This window comes from Marmota monax, unplaced genomic scaffold (assembly GCF_021218885.2).
Source record: "Marmota monax isolate L192 unplaced genomic scaffold, Marmota_monax_Labrador192_F-V1.1 WCK01_AAM20220418_F8-fsc00004, whole genome shotgun sequence".
Classification (NCBI taxonomy): domain Eukaryota; kingdom Metazoa; phylum Chordata; class Mammalia; order Rodentia; family Sciuridae; genus Marmota; species Marmota monax.
Genome location: NW_026692881.1, coordinates 10,388,709 through 10,415,487, shown reverse-complemented (window position 1 = coordinate 10,415,487; position 26,779 = coordinate 10,388,709). Strand labels below are relative to the sequence as shown.

General features: G+C 33.4%; 1 protein-coding gene across 2 annotated transcripts in view; it reads left to right on the top strand.

The window, feature by feature from the left end:
* Positions 1 to 293: 293 nt before the first annotated feature.
* Positions 294 to 26,779, top strand: part of LOC124096369 (protein FRA10AC1) — a 31,107-nt gene continuing 4,621 nt past the window's right edge. Inside the window, exons 1-13 of one of the 2 annotated variants that reach the window (XM_046450188.2) lie at positions 294 to 505; positions 602 to 706; positions 2,706 to 2,782; positions 3,674 to 3,769; positions 3,900 to 3,945; positions 6,501 to 6,577; positions 7,432 to 7,515; positions 8,285 to 8,369; positions 12,688 to 12,733; positions 14,971 to 15,084; positions 16,245 to 16,287; positions 19,788 to 19,906; positions 24,303 to 24,341. In XM_046450188.2, the coding sequence (XP_046306144.1) occupies positions 2,706 to 2,782; positions 3,674 to 3,769; positions 3,900 to 3,945; positions 6,501 to 6,577; positions 7,432 to 7,515; positions 8,285 to 8,369; positions 12,688 to 12,733; positions 14,971 to 15,084; positions 16,245 to 16,287; positions 19,788 to 19,906; positions 24,303 to 24,341 (826 nt within the window). In that variant the 5' untranslated portion in view covers positions 294 to 505; positions 602 to 706. The remainder of the gene's footprint in view (positions 506 to 601; positions 707 to 2,705; positions 2,783 to 3,673; positions 3,770 to 3,899; positions 3,946 to 6,500; positions 6,578 to 7,431; positions 7,516 to 8,284; positions 8,370 to 12,687; positions 12,734 to 14,970; positions 15,085 to 16,244; positions 16,288 to 19,787; positions 19,907 to 24,302; positions 24,342 to 26,779) is intronic. The other variant, XM_046450189.2, reaches the window with a different exon arrangement.

Below are 26,779 nucleotides of genomic sequence, written 5' to 3'. Positions count from 1 at the left end.
TTACTAGAGAGAGGACGGCAGATGATAAGCAGGCATGGTTTTTTTCTAAAACGAGATATATTTGCAAATGACGGGCGTGGGCTGAGCTGCAGGCAGTGCTACACGGTACTACATGTTGGATTCCCTAGAGGGGAAAAGAAGGAGGCTCAGGAAAAAATTAGGAGCTGCGACGTTGCGAAAGCAGCTTCTGCTTCCCCTTCCGGGCCTTTTCTCCTTACGCTGTTGTTTCCCGGAGCTGCTCTGGCTGTAGCACGAGGTCGGCGCACCCGGAGCCGGTGCCTTTTAGGTGTGACACATGTCCGAGTCGGAGCGGAAGTGGCTTCCCGTCGGGATCCGTAGGGCGGTGGGGAGCTAGCTGCGGCAGCGACGGTGGCGGTGGTGGCAAAGCTCTGTTCACAGCGTACCGTGTCGGTCCTGCAGCGGTTGCTCAGTACCGGGCGGTAGCAGCAACTGCCACGACTCACGGGGAGAGCTTGGAAGAGCAGCGAGGAACGCCAGGAAAGGGGTGTGTCTGGAGGGACGTGATATATTTGGTGTCGAGAGAAGGACCTGAAACTTGTTCCTCGTAATAGTTGATTGCTTTTTCCTCTTTTGATAACAGATTCTGGAGACATTCGACGTCTCCGTTCTCTATTTTCTCGGCCCTTCTCAGTTTATTCGTAAACTGATGTGAGTGAGAGCTTTTTAGTGCAACCTCTGAGTTAAGGTGCGTATGGGGCGGATGAAGCCGTCAGAGGAAAAAGAAATGGGAGAGTGGGAGCCAGGTAGGAGGTGGTATGAGGGATGAGGGAACAAGATGATGATATTCAAGTTAACGTTTACAAGGTTTATGGTACTAGACACTGTTCTGAAACCCTTTAGATGTGGTAATTCATTTAGTTTTTTGAGGTTGGTACTCTCAATTAGTCTTATTTTACAAATGGTGAAACGGAGGCTTATTATTTATACCTCATAGCAACCTAGAAGTTAAGGAACATGTCCAGAGAAAGGCAAATGAAAAATGTAGAGCGAGTCTTTGAATTATGGCAGGCCGGTTTTAGAACACATTTCCTGGCTCCACACTGTGGTTTTTTGCCATCAAGATATGAAGAAAGTGAGGATATAGGACTAGGAGTAAAAGGGTGGTATAGCTTGAACAGATATAGTAAGATGACAGGAACTAGAAGTTGATGTAAAGGGTATGCAATCCAGGTGTGAAGGCAGGGTAGGGTTGAAACTGTGGTCTTCTAACCACTATTTCCAATCTTGTCTGGGGTCTCCTACTCTATAGAATTCTGCAGGGTAGGGAAGAGAAGTATACACTTGCACACCTAAGTTTGAAAATAGAATTACAGAAAGATCATTGACTTATAGAATTTAATGATTATTTGACGTATATACCTTATTTAATAGATGAAGCCCAAAGAGATGAAATGAATTATTTACAATAGTTAAACTTAGAAACATCTTCTGTTGTAGATCCAATGTAATGAAGTTCAGGGAGTTGTTTCCTCTTTTTTTCTGCTGTACTTGCTGTCATGAATATTAAAGTTTCAAAAAATTGGAGTCTTCTGACCTAGACTGGTTACTTTAAGCCATGAGTTGAATACTTATGATATCAAATAGTCAAATAATCCATCCATCCACCATTAATGTGAGTCCCAAACATGATGCTGGAAGCAGAAGCTTCTTCCAGTGCGATTGTCTTCTTCCATGAGAGCTGAGGTCTTTCAGCATTTCTAAGAATGTCAATTTAAAAATGAACGGAAACAAAACTAAGCTAAAGGATAAGGTAGTTCAACTTGAAGAATCTTAAAATGGAAATCTCCACGTATGTTGAAAAAAAATTTTTTTTCATCAACTGATAGTGTACCATTCACAAATACAGTAATTCTAACCTTATTCCAGTGATACAATTTGGAATACTTGAAATTGTGAGCTTGAAAATCAAGTAAATCAGCTTAACCACATATTTGTGTTGTAGAATTAATTTATTTAACTTTGTCTTTGATTTTTTTTTTCATCCTTGAAATGGAGAATAGTTTCTAATAGTTGCAGAATCACAGTCATTTTTATAAAGTGTCTGGGACAAAGGCAGTCTTACATTATTTTAGAAGAGCATTCTGATAAATGAATTGTTGGGCAGTTTTATCATTGTGTGAACATGGTAGTGTACTAGCATACCTAGGCTTTAATGATATAACCTATTGTTTCTAGGCTACAAATTTATATAGTATTTAATGTTATAAGCTGTTATATTTTGCTGGTATTTATGTACCTAAACATGTAAACACAGAAAAAGTACAGTAAAAATACTTTATAAGAGGAATTTTTCAACCCTTATAATCTTATGAGACTGTTGTCATATGTGGTCTGCTGTAGGGTGCATGATTGTACACAGTAACCGTCATGAGTTAAATAAAAGTGACTCAGTCCCCTTGCAGTTTCTGGGCCTGGTTTTTAATGGAAAGGCCAAAGAGTAACTTCCCTTGTTCTCCTAATGTCAATTAAAGGTGAAAAATATTGATGCATTTTTCTGAAGGGTAAGTTTGTTATTTCAAAGTGAATCCAAATTTTACATGGCTGAAGAGCCCATGAACAGTGGGCATACCATGATCTTTTAAAACTATTGTAGTTAAGATCTCTGATTTTTTTTTTAAACTGTCCCGTTTCCTGAACAATTAGAAACTTAGGTTCTAAGTAACTGACTTTATATTCTTCTGCAGATGCATGGGCATGGAGGCTATGACTCTGATTTTAGTGATGATGAACACGGCGGAGAATCTAGTAAGAAGAAAAAAAGGTAATTTTTTTATTGATCAGTATTTTACATCCTTTCTATGTTGCTATGAGGTATAAATAATATTAGGTTTGGGATCATGCTTACATGTGAAGCCAACTGCTTAGTGAATGAATTTTTATTCATTAAGCTACAATAAATTGATTCAAAATTGGAGAACAGTTTGGGGAAAAATAAAAAGTCTGTACTGTAAGGGGGTTATTGAAATGGAAGGGGGGAAAATGAAAGGTTTCAGATTTCTCTATTGCATGTAGTTTTCAACTGTTAAAGACTATACTTGCAAATGTCATAGCACAGAGGGGTTGGTTGGTTCTTTCTTGCTAGTACTTGCCATCAAAATGAAGATAGTGTGCAGAAAAGTATTATAATTATGGGAGGGTTCTTTTGTTTAAGAAACTTAACTGTAATAAGATTAAGGTGGTAGCTAGGTGGTAGCTAGGTACGGTGGTGCACACCTGTAATCCCAGCAGCTCAGGAGGCTGAGGCAGGAGAATTGCAAGTTCAAAGCCAGCCTCAGCAATTTAGCAAGGCCCTGTCTTTAAATAAAATATAAAAAAGTGTTGGGGATGTGGCTCAGTGACTAAGTGCCCCTGGATTCAATCCCTGGTACAAAAAAAAAAAAAAGATTAAGGTTAAGGAGATGTAAAATGTCTCATTAAACATCAGTGTGTCTTTTTTAAGTTGACTTGACTTCTGGGGGCAGGACTGTGGCTTGTTGGTGAAGTGCTTGCCTAGCATGTATAAGGCCATGGGTTTGATATCCAGCACCACATGCACACACACAAAAAAACAACTTGAATTCTTTAAAGCATGTTTAATTATGAAAATATAAAAATATTAGGAAATACTCTAAGAAAAATTAGCTCTTAATAATTTTTTTTATTAATACACCAGGGCAACGGAAGATGATTTACTGCTCAAAAAGCCATTTCAGAAAGAAAAACATGGAAAGGTGGCTCATAAGCAAGTTGCAGCAGAATTGCTGGATAGGTATGGTATTTCAAAGTAAATTACATTCTTTGTTCTAAGATGTTTTATAAACTTGGACTAAGGGCTTGGATTATATTAGTTAGGATATATAGACATTTGAATTTGCTTAAAATAAAAATTTCTTTAACAGGGAAGAAGCAAGAAACAGAAGGTTTCATCTCATAGCTATGGATGCTGTATCCTTTTTAAATTTCTAGATTTTTATAACTAGTAGAATATTTTAAAATTTGCTTTGTTATTTTTGTTTCATAAAATTTTGTGAAGTTAAATAGTCCTTTTTATGTTTAGGGTTAAGTGTTTATTGATGTAGAATTTTGCGACTTATACTTTTGGGTATAATTCTCTTTTCCTAACACAGGAAATACTTAGAGACAAAAACAGTGAAATGTATTACTGTCATTCTATATATAGGCTTATAAATCCATGAACCTGCAGATATTTTTTCCAACTTGATTTTGTCAAATTTTTAAATTCCCTTTTCTACACTTCCTTATCTTTAGTCTCATTTTAATTTATTCTCTTCCTACCTGGTTCTTGGCTATCTAAGTTCTCTGCAGAACTTGTATTTAAAATTAGATCGTTTGTAGACTGTCCCCAGGCCTGCTGTAGCTATAATTCTCAAATGTGACTGGAGGCTATTGATAAGCTGTTAACTTGCTTCCTTTTGTAGTATGTTTCAACTTAATTTTTTAATAAGACTGTGGCTCCTTACAGTACCTGGCTATCCATATTACTGCAGGGAATATTGGAGAATGAAAGGGAGACCAAGCAAGATCTGAAGTATTTCTGTGTATTTATTGTTAAGGTCAGGATTGGAAGAACAAGGCAATATAATATCACTTTAATACACCCCTTACCTATAGTCATCCTTTTCACTTTGTTATCATTCTGATTCTTTTTTAAGTTATAGAAATTCCATTTGACCCTTATTTATTTATTCCTTTTACCTCCTAGCCTAATAGCTTGGTGTTCCTGTGAATCTCGTTGGCTACTTGTTCCATTAGCATTTGAACATCTGGTCTGTCTTCTCTAACACCATCAAGGTGTTGGGGCACTTAGCATGTGAAAGTGAAAGTGTAGGCATTCCTTTTCTGGAAGAGGTTGAAGGGGGACCATAGATTTTTCTGGTTTTTTTTTTTTGTTGTTGTTGTTGTTGTTATTGTTGGAGTAGTTATTATCCAAAAATTTATCGGTCTCACTAGGCTGACTCTCAGTTGTTTGGTTAGAGAAGACAGCTTTTGTTGAGGCTATTTAGTCTTTGTCTAATGGTTGTTTCTAGGGTGCCAGTTTTACTTCCAAATCTGGGATATGTGAGACTGAATGAAAACCCAGGAAACATACAACCTGAGGTCCCTACTTGATGTACCTTCTTCTCTCCAACTTTCAGAGTCTTACTATATTTGTTTTATAATATTCCAGATTTTTAGTTGTTGTTAGTGTGAGGAATATGAAAAAATATATCTCTGTCTGTTTCATCTTCCCCAAAGCAAAAGTCCTACCCACCACCTGTTTTTGGACATAAAAAAATTGTCTTTCTGCTAGAAATGCAGAGCTGAGTATTTACAACAGAGACCAAATGACTTACAGTGCCTGCAATATTTTCCATCTAGCTTTTTACAGAAAAAGTTTGGTGATTCCAGCTCTAATGATATTTAAGTGTCTTAACATAGTTACAGGAGCAGTTAGGATAGTTCAAGAGCTAGAACTGTGATTTCCAGATATCTATCTGGCTTGCTCTCATGCCCTTTCTCTCTCTCTTTCTCTCTTTCTTAGAAACATCAGCTGCTTTGTTATCAGTTTTGGAAGTTTCATTCTGATTGTTTTTTATTAAAACACATTATGATTGGGGCTGGGACTGTAGCTCAGTAGTTGAGCGCTTGCCTATCATGCATGAGGCAATGGGTTCGACCCTCAGCATCACATAAATATAAACAAATAAAATAAAGGCATTCTGTCCATCTACAACTACAAGAAATATTAAAAAAAACACATTGTGATCAATTAAATTACTATATATCTTTAATATAATAGGATGTAGTCACAGACAATATTACAGAAGGCAAAGCCAACTCTGCTGGTTCTAGAGGGAGTGCTGCTGAGCTTTTTTAAAACAAAAAGTAATGCTCATTTTATCTTCATATACTATACTGAAAATACACATGGTTGCATGGATTCTTTAAATATTAAGAGAAAGTATAAAAAGTAATATCTGATTTCTTATATTTAATTTTTAAAAAGCTTTAGATTAGCACTTAGTATTATAGAAGTTAAGTCTTCTACTTAAAGGTTTTATCATTACTAACATAACTGAAGTATATTTTTTAATGAAAGATAAATTCTGCTTCTTACCTTTAACTTTAGAAGGCATAAATTATTCATTTTTATATTATGATTATTAGAGTGATTGGTGGTATTGGGTTGCTGGCAGTCCTGCAGTAGGAAGCTCTCTTTCTCCCCGATGGTGATGTGTTTTATCACAGAGTAATATGTATTTGAAAAATATTCCAAACATTACATTATACGTAATATATGCTTGGAAAAGTATCCAATAGAAAGTAAAAGCTCTTCTAATTTAGTCGTCACTTTCATTATGTACCCTCCTGAGTTCTTTGAATGTGTGAGCGAGCATATATCGTACATATTTGCATACTTTTGGAGGATAAATAGACTTAGTAATATGACACAGAATGATTCCTATGTGAATAAAATCCTTAATATTTTTAAATTTCAGTATCAAAGGCATACAAAGTTTGTAAATGACTATATTTTATACTATGGTGGCAAAAGGGAAGACTTCAGGCGTTTAGGGTAAGTATCATAGAATGGGAGGGGAAGTATGGATGACTTCAAATACCCATAGTTATTGTGTCTTCTGATTTTATCATTCTTTCCCTGCTTTCTGTTCCAGTTTCCTTGACATAAGGTGGAGAGGACATCCACACCTTCTAGCTAAGGGCTCCTCATGAATCCTATTTCCTTGGCAGTAGGCCTCGTACCACCTGGCCATAACAGTATATATGAGAAATACTCATGTGTCTTATTGGCAAAGATTTTTGAAACTATTAAATTTTAGACCTTAGTGTTTAGAATTGCTTTTTAAAGGAAGGGTAAACAAGAAAGCTCACTACAGAATTTCCCATCTGTCAGAGCCTCTTTGCCTTCCATGGGTTTTTTTTCCATCAGTGACTTAATTTTTCTGAGTTAGTACTATTTCATCTATTCTAAATTTGAAAGATCCTATCCTTACTAACTCATCCTAGGAACTGGTAATGACATGAGGTAACTTTTTAAACAATTTGATCTCAATAGAGTGGTATTACTGATTAGTTAGATTCCAAAACTTATTTTCATTCACCTTTTCTTATTTTAGTGCTTATTCCGTCTCATGCTAACTTTAGTAACTTAGCACCCTTTGTGTATTTGAAACTTTAGTAGAATGGATGGATTCTTTTGTCCATTTAACTTATTCTATAGCAGTACTCTTCATAGGTACCTTTTAAAAATATTGAAATAGTTTTTATAAATATACATATACATACACACATAAAACTATTTTTATGTATACATTTATTCACATTTTCAAAAATTTTGCAACACTATTTAACCTCCTCAATTTGACTAATTTTGTTTGTGTAGTAAATTGAAACTGTTTTATTTTGCAGGGAAAATGATAAGACAGACTTGGATGTTATACGAGAAAACCATAGATTCCTATGGAATGAAGAGGATGAAATGGAGATGACTTGGTAATTTTAGCCATCAGAGTCATGGTGCATCAAATGTTTTAGTCCTGTCTTTCTTGTTTTGTGTTTTCTTAGCTGTCACTTATCCAAGGCTTTCAGCCTCTTCATAGGATCGTTCTGAATCAAAGACATAAAGCCATATTTAGCATTCTTGAATCTGAGTTGGTTCCTTTGGTGGTTGTGGCAGTTTTAACTGACTTCTTGTTTGACTTAGTCTTAAAAAAATAACTTTTTTATGATATTATTTGTTGTCTTGCGATTTGCTGTTATGTTCTTCTTTTAAACATTTTTAAATGATTTGGGAAAAAATAATACCTGAAAATGTTTTTTAAAATCCAAACATTACAGGGTAAAAAATGAAGAGTAGCTGGGTGCCATGGCACACATCTGTAATCCCAGTGGCTCAGGAGGCTGAGGCATGTGGTGAGGTGCTAAACAACTCAGTGAGACCCTGTCTTTAAATAAAATACAAAATAGGGCTGGGAATGTGGTTCAGTGGTTGAGTGCCCCTGGATTCACTCTCCAATACCAATAAAAGGAAGAGTAATTCACCTTATCATTTCCAATTGTCAGTTTATCAATTTTCACTCCCCAAGAAAGCCACTTCAGTAATTTATATCCAGATATTCTGTGCACATGGAAGTAATAGACCTCTTTTAAAACATTACTATTTTATATCTATGTGTTATTTTTTTTTTTGACATTGCTTCCAAGTAGCAAACTATGGTTAGATTTCTAAATGTAAAATACTCATTTTTTTTAATGTATCCAGGGAGAAGAGACTTGCAAAGAAATATTACGATAAACTATTCAAGGAATACTGCATAGGAGATCTCAGTAGATACAAAGAAAATAAGGTATGTCCTCTAAATACAGAAGGAAGTTCTTATTCAAATATGGTCTTAATTTTTATTATACTATCATGACCCACATTATTCTTTTAAAGATGCTATTTCTAGTCTAGGTTGTCTTGCACCTATGGAGTATCATTTTGACCATGAGATTTTTACAAAGGGCCTGTGGAATTTATAAAGGACAAGAGTGCTTTTTCTTTTTGAGCTGAGGAATGAAAAGCCTAAAATTAAACACAAGTGGCTCTTGGATCCTGTTTCATCTTGACTCTGGTCTAGACCCCTTAGTGATTATGATGGATGGTTTAATACTGTGGAATGATTCTTGTTTCATAGATTTATGTTTCAAAATGACAGATATTTTTTAATTGATTACCATTTATAAAGTGCCAGATGCACATCTTTTATTATATAAATATGCCTATTCTAGTAAAATTAACTTTTCCATCTATACTTATTAGTAGTGGCAGATTTCCATACTCACTTTACATCTTACTTTAGTAAATATTAAAGTTATATTTATTTCTAAATCAACTTTAAATTTATATCTAAGAAGGTGACCCAGGAACAGATGATCTTAGTTGGAAATGTGAGAGGAGAGGGAATGCTGCATAAATATATGTTATGAATAATGTATGTTTATATTATATTAAGGAAGACAACCTATTTTAAAAGCTGTATTAAATTTATGTATCATAGAGATTTCTTTTTCATTTAAATAGTTTGACCTTATTAGAATTAGGATTAGTTTAACAATATTTTCAGTGTGCCTTTAATATATGTTGCTTCTCAATTTCTTATAGACAATAATAATATTCATTTTGTATAACCCTGTTTACAAACCATGTGCTTTGTGTATCCCAGAGTCTTCTCAGTTTTTTATGAATTAGTTATGGTTCTCATTGATATCTCTCATCTTTGTGCCAGCCAATTTCCACAACTCGTCCAAAGAGCACAACAATTGGAATTACCTGAGTTTATAGATTACAAATCAAGTATGAAATACTGTCTTTCTAGGAGCATGTAACAAAGCAGCTTTTTCAACCCTAGCTCATTTATGGATTTTTCTTCATATTTATTGAAATTGGACTGAAAAGTTGAAGTCTAGTTGAGGAGGAAAGTTTATGTAAATAAAAATCAATTGTTTGTATTCTCCATTAAAAAGCGTTATTACTAGAAATCATCTTTGAAGGAGAATAATCTTGAAACAAATTGTGCTTTCATATTAGAATATAATGAGTAATTGGATATGAGGTTAAGTGCTAGTAAGGAATCAGATTGGATTTGCAAACTTTGAGTGTGGATACTGAGAGAAATAGGGAATTTGGATAGTGATGTTTTTTGGGAAGATAATGACTTTGTATTTTGGCAAACTATGTTTGAGGTATTGGAGAAAGTTGGAATAAGGCCTTGGAAAATGATTTTTCACTTTTAATTAACTCCTAATTCTGTGTGTAATATAAAAATATATATTTACACACACACACATACTGCACATTTTTACATAGTGCATTTTTTAGTGAGTTTCCATCTTTGCTCCATATTTCCATTCCTTTTTTGGAAGAACCATTCATCATTGAGAATGTATTTGTATTTTTGTATCAGGATTAGATTTAACTGCAAGGAATAAAACACATTCTCAAAAAAACACACGACTTAAATAAGCTGAGCTTATTTTTTTTTGTAGTAAAACTCCAAGTAGATGTTTATGGAACTTGATGTCATAAAGTCACAATCTTCTCTTTCTTTTTGCTTGCATGTGTGACCTCTTTGTGAGAGTATAGAATAAGAGGAGGAGGTTTGGCACCAAATCTTGAGTAACTCTAGTTTTCATCCAACCTATCAACAAGAAATTTATATTAGGAAAGGATATAAGAAATATACATTTGCTGGCTAGTAGGATATAATGTAGTTGTTTCATTACATTTCTTATTCCTCCCATAAGTTTATAACTTTCTTGGTGACAGACACTATTTTAATAATCACTTTTTATCCTTAGTTAATGCCAAGCTGAAAAGTAGTTATTTAGTGTTTGTTAAGTATGTTAGTTTATGAAAGAAAAAAATTTGGAAACTATTGCTAGTGCGCATTTGTCAGTGCTTCAATAGACATTCCAAGATATGTTGAATATGCTTAGGCTAAAAGATAAAACAAACACATTTGAATTTTTTTCCCCCCTAGGCTTTGAGGATTCTATTTTTGGGGGGTTTTAATCAGAATATTTTGAAATATCTTGAGGATTTATTTGCATTTAAGATAGAAAATTGCCAAATTCAAGTAATAGATGATTTTAAAAAAATGTTTTAAACTGAAAGCCAACCAAGCATTGAACCCTTTATCTGGATTCTCTTTTAATACAACACTTCAATTAATTAAGATTGTTTCCATTTCCATTTATATACAAAAAGATAAAATAATTTAGTAACTTTTCCAAGGTTATAGATCTAGTTAATGAATGGCAAGCTTCTTGAGTTGGTTATAGGTCTTCATGATACTGGAGCTGAGTGGGGTTTTTTGTTATCTTTTTTAAAATAGACTTTATTTTTTAGATCAGTTTTTAGAGGGACAGCAAAATTGCCTGGAAAGTTAAAAAGTTCCCATAAGCCTCCACCCTCCCCTGCACATAGTCTCCCCTACCATTAACATCTGCCACCAGAATGGTCCATTTGTTAGAACCATTGAGCCTGCATTGATTCATCATTATCACATAAAGGTTCACTCTTGGTAGTATGCATTCTTTGGCTTTTGATAAATGTATAATGGTATGTGTCCACCATTATAGTATCAGAGTACTGTTTCACTGCCCTAAAGGTCCTCTGTGCTCTGCTTCTTCATCTGTCACTATTCCCTAACTCCTAGCAGTCACTGATGTTTTTACTGCCTCCATAGTTTTGTCTTTTTTCACCACAACATCATATAGAATCTTTTCAGATTGTCTTCTTGTACTTAGTGATATGCACTTATGCATATTATTACAATACATAACTATATAACTGTATCTTCTCATGGCTTAATACCTCCTTTCTTTTTAGCACTGAATAATATTACATTGTTTGGATGTATCACAGTTTTATCTATCAGTTCACATAACGAAGGACATTGTAGTTGCTTCCAAGTTTGAGCCATTATGAGTAAAGTTGCTGTAAACATCTATGTTCAGATTTTTGTTTGGACATATTTTTCAACTCTTTTGGGTAAATACCAAGGAGTGTTGATTGCTGGATATTGAGCTGTTAACCATATGTTAAGCCAAACAGAAAACTAAATTTGTTAGTAAAACTGGTAAATTAGTGGATAAATGTGAAATATCTTAAAAAATAGAACAGATGGATCAACAGCCAAATAACAAATAAAATTAAGTTTAGAAATATGGATGAAAATTAACCTTTCCATTTTAGGGTTCCAGATAGGATCCTCTGTTCTGTTTCTGAGTCAAGCTTTGCCAGTGATAGAAACCTGAATAGTGTTGGATCTTTTGTCAGAGATTTCTTAGATTAGATTGATGAGATCAGAGGTCTTTTTTTTTTTTCACTACTGAACCCTATGTTCTCATGTATCTGAGTAATAGTTGCTTGTATCCATTGATGATCCAGAGGACATGATAGTTATAACTGATAATGTTGACCATTATTACAGGGGTTGGCAAACTTTTTGGTAAAGGGCTAGATAATATCTATTTTTTACTTTGCTGGCTATATGCTCTCTGTCACAACTACTAAACCCCACTGTGAAGGTTGAGATACATAAATGAAAGAATGTGGTTGTATTCACTGTATTTATAAAAATAGGAAACAGACTGTTGTGCCATGATTTGCTAACCTCCTTCCACTACCTATTACTATTGCAAATGCTTCATATGTATAATCTCATTTAAACTTACCCAAAAGAAGTAGTTACTTATATGTCTACTTTACATCTGAGGAAACTGAGGCAAAAAAGAAATTAAATCACTTGCCCAATCCTATATCTGACTCCAAAGGCTTTACTTTTTTATGCTATACTACACAGGCTCCTTGCTGTACTACAGCCTTTTTTGTTTATTTCTTGTTAGTATCAGAAAACAGGATATATTATTTATTAGCTTAGGTATCTTGGCCTGGTACCTATAATTGCAGGGTATTTTAAAAGTAAAGAAGGTTGCTCTTAACAAATGTTCAAATGTATTTTCAAGTGTCTGTAGTCCTATGAGAAGAGAACATGCTCTCATGATGAAAATTAGGTTTATTTTAAGTTGGTAAATGGTTGGCTCCATATTTACATTTATATAAAATTTAAATTTAATGTTTAAATTTACTTTAGCATAAATGTAAATTTTTCTTAACAGTTTGGATTTAGGTGGCGAGTAGAAAAAGAAGTAATTTCAGGAAAAGGTAATTCTTTTTTTTTTTAATTTTACTTTTTTAATAGGATACAGCTTATTTTGTTGTGATATTGAATTGAAGTCATTGGGTAAGATTCTTCCTACCATATGCAATAAATTATTATCTACTTAAATAAAATTAAAGATGAATTTGTGAAACATTATTAACAAAGGTCTGAAAATATGTTTTCATGATTTTTGACTTTAGAACATTCAAAGGAAGATAGATAGAAAATATTTAAAGATTTAATACAAGGAACAAGTGAATTATTTATTTCCTTTACATTTTTTGGAATAATAAATTGGTTCTATTATATTCTAGCCAAATCCACATTTTGAAAATAAAAATTACATTTCACTTTATACCCGTATAGGCTAGTTTTTATCTGGGAGAGTATTTGAAATGGCCCAAATATTTACCCTCATAGCAAAAAGCCAAACATCTGGTTGGCACTCAGTAAATGCTTTTTCTATGCACTATATTCAATGAATTTTTGTCTCGAAAATTGTGTTTTTTGTATAATGTTTTATGTTTCAGACATCTTTCCCCCAAAATCCTAATCTGTTTCTTTTACTGAATAACCAGTTTCATACCTGACATAAAATATATTCATTTTATGGAAGATGTCTGATAGTATAAATATTTAATGACTTAAAAATGTAACTTTTATTCTTAGTTTAAAAGAGATTCTAAATTAAGTTTAAAATTATTTCCTAAATGCTACTATATAGTTTTTAGAAATACTATCACATAAAATGCAATTATTCTACAAAGAGCTAATTTTATAGCATAAGACTGTGTACAAATATACATTTACTGATTGCCAACCAAATGTTTGATCTTTTGCTAATAAACTAAATATTTGATTGTCACTTTCAAGGAGATGGAAAAAGAATAAATTTAAAGTTACTTCTAGCTTTCTTAGGGTTTCAGTTTAGTTTGTGTCTTAAAATAATGATCCTGAAATGTCTATCAGAATTTTAAAATTTTATACTTTTATTGAATGGGATTTTTAGGCAAATTTACAGTGCTATCTTTTAAAAAATGGGTGGACATTTTCTAAATTCATATAACTGATTAAGGAATTAGTTGAGAAGAAGAGAGCAACTATGATTTAAGTTATAATTTGTGGTTGCCATTTTAGCAGCCATTACTAACCATGTAAATTCAGTTAAGCATTTATTTGGAATGAGTTAAAAGGCTAATTTAGAAATTGGCATTTTGGATGATAATGTTCTAAATTTATTTTTATAAAAATAATTTGCTTATTTCAGATTTGCTGCTGTTGGTGCAAATTACTATTTTTTTTGTTTGTATAAATTAAAGTTTGATTTTTATCTTTTTCTGCCAAAGTAAATAATTGTTGCATGGTATCTTTTTTCTTTTTCTTTCTTTTTTTTTCTCCCTTGGATCATCAGTCAGTCTTAGTCCTTTGTTTGGAAGTTTTAATATAGTGAACATGGTGATCTGTTAATATTAGCAACAGGTGTTTCTAAAATTTAAAGTATCAGGTTTGATTACTTAGTGTATTTCATCCCAGAGTGCAAGAGGTTTAAATATATTCTTATGCCTACTGATGCTATTTAAATAAATGCTATGCTAGTTATTTCAAATGTTAATTTTAATATTAAATACATTTACTTTGGAAAATGCTTATTTTCTTTCAGGATTTTGGTGAGTTCACTCAATGCCTTCACTTTACAAAGTGTAAGATTCCCTAATAGGGGAGATTCACTAAAACTTATCTCAATATAAACAGTTTATCAAGCAATAATTCTGAGACTGAGAATGATTTTTTTTTTGTAACAGATCAGCTCTTCAATTTGATACTTTTTAAAAAATATATTTATTTTTTAGTAGTTGTAGGACACAATACCTTTATTTTATTTATTTATTTTTATGTGGTGCTGAGGATCAAACCCAGGGCCTTGCACTTGCTAGGCGAATGCTCTAACGCTGAGCCACAACTCCAGCCCCTCAATTTGATACTTTAATAAACATCTGTTGAACATAAGATCATTATTGTGGTCAGTTTTTTTAAATGTTGACTTTAGCTAAGATTTTACATACTTTTTGAAATAAATTTAATTTTAGATTTTCTGTTATAATTATTTGCACATAATACAAATTAGTTTTACTGTAGTGTTTGATTTTACATATTTTAAAAGTAAATTTTAGAGATAGTAACAGTTTATATAGATGAATACTGTCAACTACCATAGCTAATATTTCTTTCCTTTTTGCAGGTCAATTTTTTTGTGGAAATAAACGTTGTGATGAAAAAGAAGGCTTAAAGAGTTGGGAAGTTAATTTTGGTTATATTGAACATGGTGAAAAGAGAAATGCACTTGTTAAATTAAGTAAGTTGACTTTAGGAGAGATAAAATTGATTTCCTCCAAGCTTTTAATTTGGAATTTAAAATATACAGACTGTTTCAAATTCAACTTAAAATGTTTAACATTTCTTCCTGGAAGTGCTCCTTTTTCTTAGAGCTTTCCAAAGTCTCAGAGACTTTTTTGAGCTTACACCTTTTACATGCTTAGCTATACATAGTGGCATTTCAGTAAAATTTTTTTTCCATATTTTATTGGTACAGTGTAATTATACATAATGGTGGGATTCATTGTTATATATTTGTTCATATACATTCAGTAAAACATTTCTACTGTCAAATAAAAGCTGATAATTTGTAGAGTGAAGATCTCCATTAACTTGCAAATGTCTCTTAAGTTACATGTCTAACAGGCAGAGTATCACAGAAAGCAGTGTTAAAATCTCACATTGACTGATTATATAGCCATATTGTTGTGGTGTGGATAATAAACCCATTGTCTTTGATAGTCAATAAAGAAAAATTTTAGAAAGACTTATTTTTGAAATCGGTCTTAAAAACTTAGGAACATACTAAAAAATAAGCAGTTTCCCTTAATATGCATGGATTAGAATCTGTTTATTATTTTTCTTTAGTGTTTGTGTGTCAGCTGCTCCTCTCGTCATGTTAATGGTCTTCAACTTTCTCTGGATCTTAAATAAATGTAGGACATGTGATTATTACAGACTGGTTTCTGAGTTATGGAAGTGCTCATCAGGAAAAGCCATTATAGAGTGAGATAAGGGCCACAATTATGGAACTATTTGAAAAGCTCCTTTGCATTTGAAAATTCTTAAAGCTCTTCAGAGAAAATAACTATACTCAAATTATTATATTATTATTATCATCAGATACCTGTGAGACATGTTAATGCTGCCTCTGAAACAGTAAATTTATAATACTTTTTTAAATGTTAAAATATTTCGATTCCTGAATCATACTAGTATAATTTTTATTAGAAGTAAATGTCTATATGTAGTATTTGAGGTGGTAAGGTCAGATTTTTTTTTTTCAAATTACTTGTTTGCTCTCTTATAGTAAAGAAATATAAAGGAAATGAAAAATGTATGGTTATTAAAAAGTAGAGTCACAGTGTAGTTATTCAAATTCAGCAGTTCAGTGTTGTTTTTGTTTTTGTGTTTTTTTAGGGTTATGCCAAGAATGTTCCTTTAAATTAAATTTTCATCACAGGTAACATTGTTTTTTTAAATGCCATTTGTAGTGTTTAGTTATCTCAGACGTAGTCATTTACCTGCACTGAATGTCTAATTGTAGACTTGGGTAGTTGATGGATGGATTGTTTGATTTGTAGAAAGTATAACCACATAAAACAGGTAATTGGAAAATCACCATCTCTATTCTAACCAAACACTTTTAAATGTGAAGGCTTATGTGGGATACCATAATATTCTAAAAATTATGTTGTAAAGCAGACCTCAGGGAATGGTTCTTGTGGTAATGTTTTAACCGGAGTTTGTCATTGTTGCAGAGAATTTATTCAAATGTTAAAATCAGGCTCCTATTGATGAATGAACTCGAATGTGCCTGCCATATTGAGTGGGTGGGAGGGAGTACTTGTGGCCTACATTGTACAATGCATATGAAATCATGGGCTTTGAAAGCAGACCTGAGTATTTCTCTTAGCTGCTTAACTTACTAGGCTTACCATCTGTAGGACTCAATTTTTATCACCTGTAAAAAAGTGGGGATGCTGAAGGAATAAATAAAAGAGCACATAGAATACCTGATATAGCTCCTGGCATATGGTAAATCAAGCATAGTCCCTGGCACTGAAGTGTTCAGCCAAAATCTGTGTGACTTGCCATTACTGTAGGGGTCGGGTTTCAGCTCCTGAGTAACGTGACTTTAAAATCAGCTTTAGTATAAGTGTGCCTATCTAATATTTTAGCTGTTAAAAATGAATACTAAGTCCTAATTTTGCTCATTGATTTGATTTCTCAAGAAATGACTAAAGGGGAAGGAGTAACTAGCTGCCTGACTATGCAAACCTGGGGGAGGGCATTTGTGGAGTGGAGTGTAAGCATTCCTGATCTACACTCTCAGCTAAGCCTCCTGTTTCAGCGACCCTGAAACACTGCACTCTTTTCAGAGGAACTGGTGCTCTAGGTTCCTCAGTAGTGGTATGCTTTAGAAATTCAAGTGTCTTAACTTCCTTGCTTTAGAAGATGAAAACCATGAAGCCACTTGACTTTTTAATCCTTTCAGCCTTCCTTGCTGCATTACCCATGATATCTGGCACATACTGTCTTTATCTTTTCATGAGCATAGGGTGTTGCCAACTTCTTTATACTGTTTGTCAAAGAGTATCCATTTTATTTTTTATTGGTGCATTGTAGTTGTACATGATGATGGAATTTGTTGCTGCATATTTGTGCATGCACACAATATAATAATATAATTTGGTCAATATAATTTCTAGTATTTACCCTTTTCCTTCTGTATAGGAAAATTTTTTAGAACTTTTTAGATTACTTGAATAGCCTAACCCTTTATTTCTTCTTTTTATCCATGACACTGAAACTAGTTTGATGTCTTTTTTTTTTTTTACATTTTTTTTTAAATTTTTTATTGTTGGTTGTTCAAAACATTACATAGTTCTTGATATATCATATTTCACACTTTGATTCAAGTATGTCTTTTGACTTTGACTTTTGAGCTTCATTTCAAAATTGAAATGATTCTGCTGAAAGAGAAAAATGGTTACTATGTGAATAGTGTTATAGCATTTGGTGTAGTTACCTTAATTTGGATTTTTTTTTTATTGGTTGTTCAAAACATTACAAAGCTCATGACATATCATCTTTCATACATTTGATTCAAGTGAGTTATGAACTCCCATTTTTACCCCAAATACAAATTGCAGAATCATATCAGTTACACATTCACAATTTTTACATAATGCCATATTAGTGACTGTTGTATTCTGCTGCCTTTCCTATCCCCTACTATCCCCCCTCCCCTCCCATCTTCCCTCTCTGCCTCATCTGTTGTTGTTCAGTTCTCTCCCTTGTTCCCCCCCCTCCCCTCACAACCTCTTATATGTGATTCGTATAACGTTGAGGGTTTCCTTCTGTTTCCGTGCAATTTCCCTTCTCTCTCCCTTTCCCTCCCACCACTCATCTCTGTTTAATGTTAATCTTTTCCTCATGCTCTTCCTCCCTGCTCAGTTCTTAGTTGCTCTCCTTAAATCAAAGAAGACATTTGGCATTTGTTTTTTAAGGATTGGCTAGCTTCACTTAGCATAATCTGCTCTAATGCCATCCATTTCCCTGCAAATTCCATGATTTTGTCATTTTTTAGTGCTGCGTAATACTCCATTGTGTATAAATGCCACATTTTTTTTATCCATTCATCTATTGAAGGGCATCTAGGTTGGTTCCACAGTCTAGCTATTGTGAATTGTGCTGCTATGATCATTGATGTGGCAGTATCCCTATAGTACGCTCAAGAGTTAATAACAAGAATAAACAAATGGGACTTACTTAAACTAAAAAGTTTTTTCTCAGCAAGAGAAACAATAAGAGAAGTAAATAGGGAGCCTACATCCTGGGAACAAATCTTTACTCCTCACACTTCAGATAGAGCCCTAATTTCCAGAATATACAAAGAACTCAAAAAATTAAACAATAAGATAACAAATAACCCAATCAACAAATGGGCCAAGGACCTGAATAGACACTTCTCAGAGGAGGACATACAGTCAATCAATAAGTACATGAAAAAATGCTCACCATCTCTAGCAGTCAGAGAAATGCAAATCAAAACCACCCTAAGATACCATCTCACTCCAGTAAGATTGGCAGCCATTATGAAGTCAAACAACAATAAGTGCTGGCGAGGATGTAGGGAAAAGGTACATTGCTGGTGGGACTGCAAATTGGTGCGGCCAATATGGAAAGCAGTATGGAGATTCCTGGGAAAGCTGGGAATGGAACCACCATTTGACCCAGCTATCGCCCTTCTCGGACTATTCCCTGAGGACCTTAATTTGGATTTTTTTTAAGTAATCCTCTTTTTCCTTGCCAGTTACATTTTCAGAATTGTCACCTTTTTCTATTTAGTATTTCTTTTCTGAACAAATTAAAATTGATGGCTTGCCAGCCATGGTACTGACCAGCTTATAAACCTGACCTAGATGAGAGAAAGTTATACCAGTAAGAGGATAAATTACAAATGGCCTAAAGTTGACATATGAGTTAATAAGCCCCTTCCATCTATTCCATCATACTTGCATTGCATTCTTTCATTCTTAAGAGAAGAATTTTCTGTTTACTAGTGTTTAGAGATGTTACAGTAGTTTCTTATTTGTGTTCATCCAGTGTGTATGCAGATATGAATTATGTGAAGGGAAATGAGATTTGCTTTTTTTGCATTTTTTTTAAAATGGCGGAATGAGAGAATATAGAAAGGAGGAATTAGGTAGAATTACAATTTGTATTTATGAAGGTTTTGTATAAAACTTATAAAAAATAATTTTTTGTCTCAGTGTGTTTAGGCTTCATTATCTTTCAGTTGTCTTTATTATATTAACCTAAAATATATATAGATTTATTTAAGGTTTCATATTACACAAATTACATTTTAAAATAAATATTTTAACTCATTGGTTTTTATTTTTTTTTTAAGTTCAATTGAAGAAGTTAACTTTTTTTATGTTGTTTAACATAAAGGAGAAAAGAAATCAAGTCAAAAAAAAGAAAGGCCAAAACCAAAAAAGATTGTGACGAATCATCACATAAAAAATCCAAATTATCTTCTGCAAAAGAGGCCTCCAAGAAAAAAGATAAAGGTAAAAGGAAATTAAGATATATAATATGTACTTACATTTCTGAATATGAAATATAATCTGCTCTATCTCAAATATAGATTATAATTGGTGAATTTTGTCTTATAGTTGTTGAAAGGAAACTAGTTAAGAATTTAGATATTAATTTTTAGCAACTTAACAGTGTTGATTTTGATTCATTTTTGGCAGCTAGTATAATATTGTAAGTAGCATTCTAATCCTGGCTTTATTGGATTTATTACTTTGGACATGAACTTCTTGAGCTTACTTTTCTCATGTATGTTTGGGTAATTTGAATATGTGGCCTCCATATTAATCAGGCTTATTGTGGAGAATCAAAGAAGTCTGTGAAAGACACTTTGGAAACTGTAAAAATTTTATAGTTGGATAGTATAAGATTACAATGCTATGATTTTTATTATAATATGTCTAAGTATTTTCACTGGCTTAGAGCTTTGTGTGTGAGTGACTGACTGAGGGTTGAATCCAGGAGCACTCTACTTACTACTGAGCTACTTCCCCAGTACTTTTAAAATTTTTTGAATTTTGAGATAGGGTCTTACTGATTACTGAGGCTACCCTTGAACTTGTGATCCTCCTGCTTCAGCCTCCTAAGTATCTGAAATTATAGATGTGCACCACCATGCCTGGTTTATGAGCTTTTTGAAATGAGAAAGATTGGCATATAACTGTGCCTTCAAATTTATCATCAGTCGAGTGCTTACTTTTCCCTCAACTCCTTAACTCTCTTCTTTTTTTTTTTTTTTTTTTTGCTGTGCTAGGGATTGACCCCAGGGAATTATGCTAATGCTAGGCAAATGCTCTACCACTGAGCTATATCCCCAACCAGTCCTTAAGCTCTCTTAAGCCTCAGGTTTTTTTGAAGTTATAAGTGGACACAAGGTCTTTATTTTACTTTATGTAGTGCTGAGGATCGAACCCATTGCCTCATACATGCTAGGTGAGCGCTCTACCTCTGAGCCACAACCCCAGCCCCTCTAAGCCTCAGTTTTTTCATGTGTAAAATGGCCATGATAACATTACCTATCTCATAGGATTATTTGTATGTTGAAGTGAGGTAATTCATTAGGCATTTTGCTTAGTACCTGGCACATAAGTAGCTGTTATGAAAATTACTTCTAGTTGCCTTTTCAGCCTGTAATAAAGAGTAAAAGCTATTACTTATAGTGAATCAGACTTAAAACTAGGTAGTTAGTGTTAGGTCGAACTAGATTCTAGCAAATGTTAATATAATATTTGGACAGGAGAGGGCTCCCTTGCTCCAGCTATGAAGATCATTAGATATCTTGCATTCTTACATGTATTTTTTCTTCTTACATATCTCATATATTCATTATGTAGATGGAGTTTAAAATATTCAAGTATATAATATTACCAAGTTTTAGAATTGGTAGAATTGGTAGGTGGTAAGAAGAAATTGTTGTTTTATTGTTTATTGAAAATTAAAATTTAAAGCAGAATGCCCTTTTATCTTAATTATTTCCCAACCCTAAAAAAAAATTTAACAAGTGTAAATATCTCATTTGAATTTTCAAATTTTTATTTTTTCTGATATGCTAATAAAATATTTTATGTACCCTTTGAGAAATTTGTTGCACTTATCATTACATTTTATAATATTGTTGCATTGGTATCATAATTATGATGCCATGTTATTTACTGCCTATTCCAAATTAAAGAAGAATTCATCTCTACCTCATAAGAGGTTATTCAAAACAGGATTTAGTGGCTGGATGGAGGTGGACTCTTCAGATTGTACCTACATGTGCATGTGATCTTACTTATACTTGTTTTTCCTTTGGTGTTCTGTATTTCAGTAGATGGACATCTCTATCAGCGTAAAAAACAATATTAGAAATCTGAGAATGATCCTAATGCCTTCATTATTTATATTTAATTTGTCACCACATCTAATTAGTTTTACCCCAAGTATAGATTCCTCAAATCGTCTCTACCCTGTTACAGACCACCATATTTTCTTTCCTAGGTTACTGCTCTGTTCTGCTCATTGATTTGTCATCACATTCTCTCTCACTTTCACACTCAGGCTTTCAGTTTCTAGAAAATGCCATGTTTCTTTCCATTTTAAGGGTTGCATGGATGCTGCTTCCTCTCTTCCTAAAACCCTTGTTTCCATCCAACTCATTCTTCAGGTCTAAACTTAATGCTGTTTCCCAGGGATCCTTTCCTATTCTGTCTTCCGCCATAAGTCTAAATTAGGACCCTCATTTTTAATGCCGTCACAGCCCCTGGAACTTTCTTTCATTACACATATGACAATGACTTAAAAGTCCAGAGAGGGCAGGGATTCTGCCTGCATATTTACTGCTCTGTCCCCATCACACCACTAACATGTTTGGCATAAATAATAATAAAAGAATGAAGACATTGGAAATGGTTTCAGGGAAGATTCAGGAATATAAAATCAAAGCACAGTGAAATTGAGACATGTGTTTCTTATTTGTTTTCTATGAAGAGCACCTTAGAGAACAGTGTTTCTAAAATATAGCTTTTTTTTATGTAGTGCTGAGGATCGAACCCATGAGCTACTTCCCCTGTACTTTAAAATTTTTTTGAATTTTGAGATAGGGTCTTCTAGGTTACTGAGGCTACCTTGAACTTGTGATCCTCCTGCCTCAGCCTCCTCTCTCAGCCACCCCAACATCTATGGTATAAGACCAATTTAAATTTAGCAAACTTTTAGGAAAACTGTGTGGGATTTTTCATTATCTTCATATCTGGTGTCATCTGGAACTGACTCCATCTTGATGTGATTTGTTGCAAAATCACCTTAATTTGGCACAAGCTTGAGTAGTAATTAATAAATGTTTGACGTCACTGGCGCACTTGTACTCTTGATGCTTCTTCTCAGATCAACTTAATATCTCAGTTTTTTTTCTGTCTTTCTGGCTTCTCAGCCTTTTTTGCCCAGTTCCTCCTTAGGTGTTAGAGTTACTCTTAGGTGTTAAGAGTTCCTTAGGGCTTTTACCTAGGCATTTCTGTTTTCTTCCTGTGTGATACTATTTGCTCCCATAGCTTCAAGCTACCATTTTAGGAAATGTTAAATAAGCGAATGGATGGATGGACAACTGGATGCTGGTTGTTCAACGAATGAATGGAGAGAAAAAAAAATTAGATTCAATAACTTGACTTTGAAGACCAGTCTGATTTGACAGATAAAGACAAAAGACACTTAGGTCAACTGTCTTGGCACAAAGTTCAAGATCTGACTTCTCTCATCATTACTCTTCTTCCAAATGCCACTTCATCCTTTAGCTTAGCTCATTCCTGATACCCTTCAACCTCCTCTCCAAATAACATTGGATCCCTATTACATATCACAGTAGCAGTCTGCACTTCTACTTTAGAAATATGTAGGACTTCTGGAATAATTTATTTTCTGTGAAGGAAGGGACTATGTGACTTGTTTAATTCTTTTTTTCTTTCTGAAAAATAACTTTTATTTGGGGTTTATTTAATTCTTCATTTCCAACATATACTACAGTGCATTCTCCACATAGTAGGCATTTGGTAAATGTTAGGTGAATCAGTGAATTCAGCCAGTATCTCGGCATTGAAAGAATCTCAGAAATCAATCCTGGTATCATGATTGAAAGGATATTCTATAGTTTTGCTTTTCAAAGTATATCCTCTGTCCAGCAGCATTATCACTTGAGAGCTTGTTAGAAAATACACAATCTCAGCTCCCTTTAGATCTGCTACCAAGGTCCCAGTGTGATTTGTAGTACACAACAATGTTTGTAGCCTTCAAGGGGCCATAAGCTATAGCTTATGAGACCTATCCAGGGATGTTAGAGGAATCATTATTCTCCATCTGATACCTTTCCTTTTTACTTTATTAGCCTTGAGAAACATTTCCCCTGTTGTCTTATTGCATCAAGTTCCCTATAGTATTGATTTGTAAAGAATTACATTTTAAAGTTGGAAATTTTTTATTACATAATTAGGTGTGTTTTCTACTGTATGTGACTGTGGCAAAGGCCATATTCTTACCTGTAAATGACTGTGGAAAAATATTGTAGAAAATGAACATTGATTTGTAAACTACTTTCAGATGTTGACCATCTCCCCAAATGTGAGAAATTATTGTTTATATTGCAATCCATGAGGGTTTTTTTTTTTTTTTAAGTTTTATGCTAGTTATTCCAGGCTATATGAAAGATGTGAGCCCTCCCTAAAGGGACCTAACATTTTAATTGAGGAGAGAAGACCAAGGAACCTGAAAGATTAGAAAACAAAGAAGTGCATCTACAAGAATATAAACCAGTTAGACTGTGGGAAAGAATTATGGTTACAGCTACAACTATTGCATAACCCCAAGATGATGCTTAATAAAACAATGCTATTTCCTTTTCAGGGCATTCAACCTCAAAGAAATCAGAAGATTCTGTAAACAGTAAGTATCAGGTGTTTCTTTATTAAATAGAAATATGTGAGTTCAAAGTATGCAGTTTGGGTTTCTCATGAATTTTATCTTGCTTTAATGTGAATTTTTTTTTTTTTTTTTTTTTTTGCTCTGGTATTACTTGAGAAAAGTCATAGAAAGAAGGCCAAAAGTGAATGTTTATTTTCCAATTAAGAAAATTAAATGTTATTTTATCTTATTTTAACTATAGAGAACATTTAAATTTTTTTCACTGAACATAATGGATATACATTTCAGTTTCACATTGTAAAAATGTGAAGGAACAGAAGGAGAGGCAGCAGTGGGGTTGGAAGGAAAAAGAAATTTGGAGGATGGGTTGATAGGTAAGCCAAAGTTATTACTTGAGTCTGAGTGATCATCTGGTGATTTTGATTGATTGAAGTGTATGGTTTGTGCATGGAAAGGAGAATTGCTTGCTTCTGGTTAGTATTTTAATTAGTCCTGTGGTTTTTACAAGCTTGGATCAAAATAGATTGGATTTTACTGAATATTTGCTGCAAATTTTTTACTTGCTGCAGTTCAAATAGTACGCTCTATGACTTTAAAAATATAGTTTTTTAAAAAAGATAAACAAAAATCAAAATAATGGCAAAATAAGGTGAAATAGCAATGGAAAGCTAGAGGTAAATTTGATATGGACAAATAAGTACCAAAAAGTTTTGCATCATTGCAAAAGTAGATTTCAGATTTGTCACTGTTCTTTCTAACAGCCAAACCAAATAGTGATACCATCAACAGTACGTAAGATAATAAAGAGAACTCAGTATTGAACTTTTTCATGGCAGTTTTGAGAGAAGACTCTGCTGTGGATTTATGAGAGAGGACATCAATTTGTGATGACTTATAGTTACTGTGCTTATCTCCCAAGAACCAGAGAATTTAATTGTTCAAGGTCAAATAATTAATGATAGAGCTAATATTAAACAAATTTATAACCCTAAAGTCTATGTCCTTTTTACCTTACCACCAACAACTGTGAATCAAATATCTACTCTTTGTACCTTAATTTTGGCAGATACATCATACAGATCCACATATAAATGATTTGATCTCTGTCTCACTTCTGTTGTAAAATGGATATAAAGAAACCTACTTTGTTAAATCAGAGAAAAGAAAAATACTAGACATTAAAATGATTGTTTTCCGAAATTGATCAGATCAAAAGTCAAGTCTGTAAAGTTTGACCTGTCTGTTTGTTATCATGATTATTGGAGACATTTGCCTTTTCTTCAGTAGAGTGAGTTTTTAGGTATTATATAATATCCGCAAAAACCAAAATGATAGACTTGCTTTCATTTTCAAAGCTTTTGGGAAAATTGCATGCAGTTTTAGGTACCACACCTTAAAGGGAATATTGAAGACTTGAAGCTGGTCAGGAAAAGAACATCTAAGGTATTAAGAGAACTTGAAATTGTGCTATAGGAAGAATATTGGAGGAACTGCAGAGGTTTAGATTGGAGAAAAGTGAAGGGATAAGAGAAGAGGTAAGGAAGTGGATGTGGAAATGGCAGATATTGTGAAGGCTGTTACTATGTTGAAGACTTTTTTTTTTTTTTTTTTTTTTTGGTGGCTCTAGTTGACAGACTGGGAGTCTACAGATAAAAATTGCCTGAAAACAATTTTTTGCCTCAATTTATGGAAAAACTTGTCACTTAGAACTATCTGACAAAAGGAAAGGAGAAATAGGCTGCCTTGGAAATTGTGTATTTGAACATAGTGGAATTGATGCTTATTATTGGAGATATTGCAATGACAGATTCATTCTTTGGATAAAGTTTGGATTAAAAGACCTCCAAGCTGTCTTTCTACCTGAGAGTCGTTGACTTAGATTCTGATCCTCACTTGCCAGTAATTACTGCAGAGATTTGATAGTGTTGATACAAGAACATCATTTTGTATTGACCTTTCTTCCTATTATTTCCTTAGCAACAGTTCTCCCACCTCTGACAGGTTGTAGCAGTTATAGCAATGATTTGTTGTGACTGTCCCCCTTAGGGAACCAGAATATTTTCGATTAATCATGTTGTAAGGTATCTTAGAGGTTGTTTAGTCCAGTTTTGTAGACTTGCTTCTCTAAGGATATTTGGCTACTTTCAGTAGATGCTTTTCAAAGGGAGTTATTTTATAATATTATTCTAAACTGATTTTTTTCGTAAAATTGGATTGTTAGGAATCAGAAAATTGGTGTAGGAAAGCTGGAATTTGGGAAGTACTCCTGGGAGGGAACTGGAAAACAGGTAGTAGTGGTAAGGCTTTTTGAAATTATTAGCTCCCCATTTTTAAAGACTTTGTAGGTTTTGTTTTCTTACATCTTAACAGAAACATCATAGTATTACTTTTGTTAGGCTTCAGTAGTTTTTCTGCACTTTATCTCATGTTGGTGAGTTTTTATAAAAATAGGAGTTGAT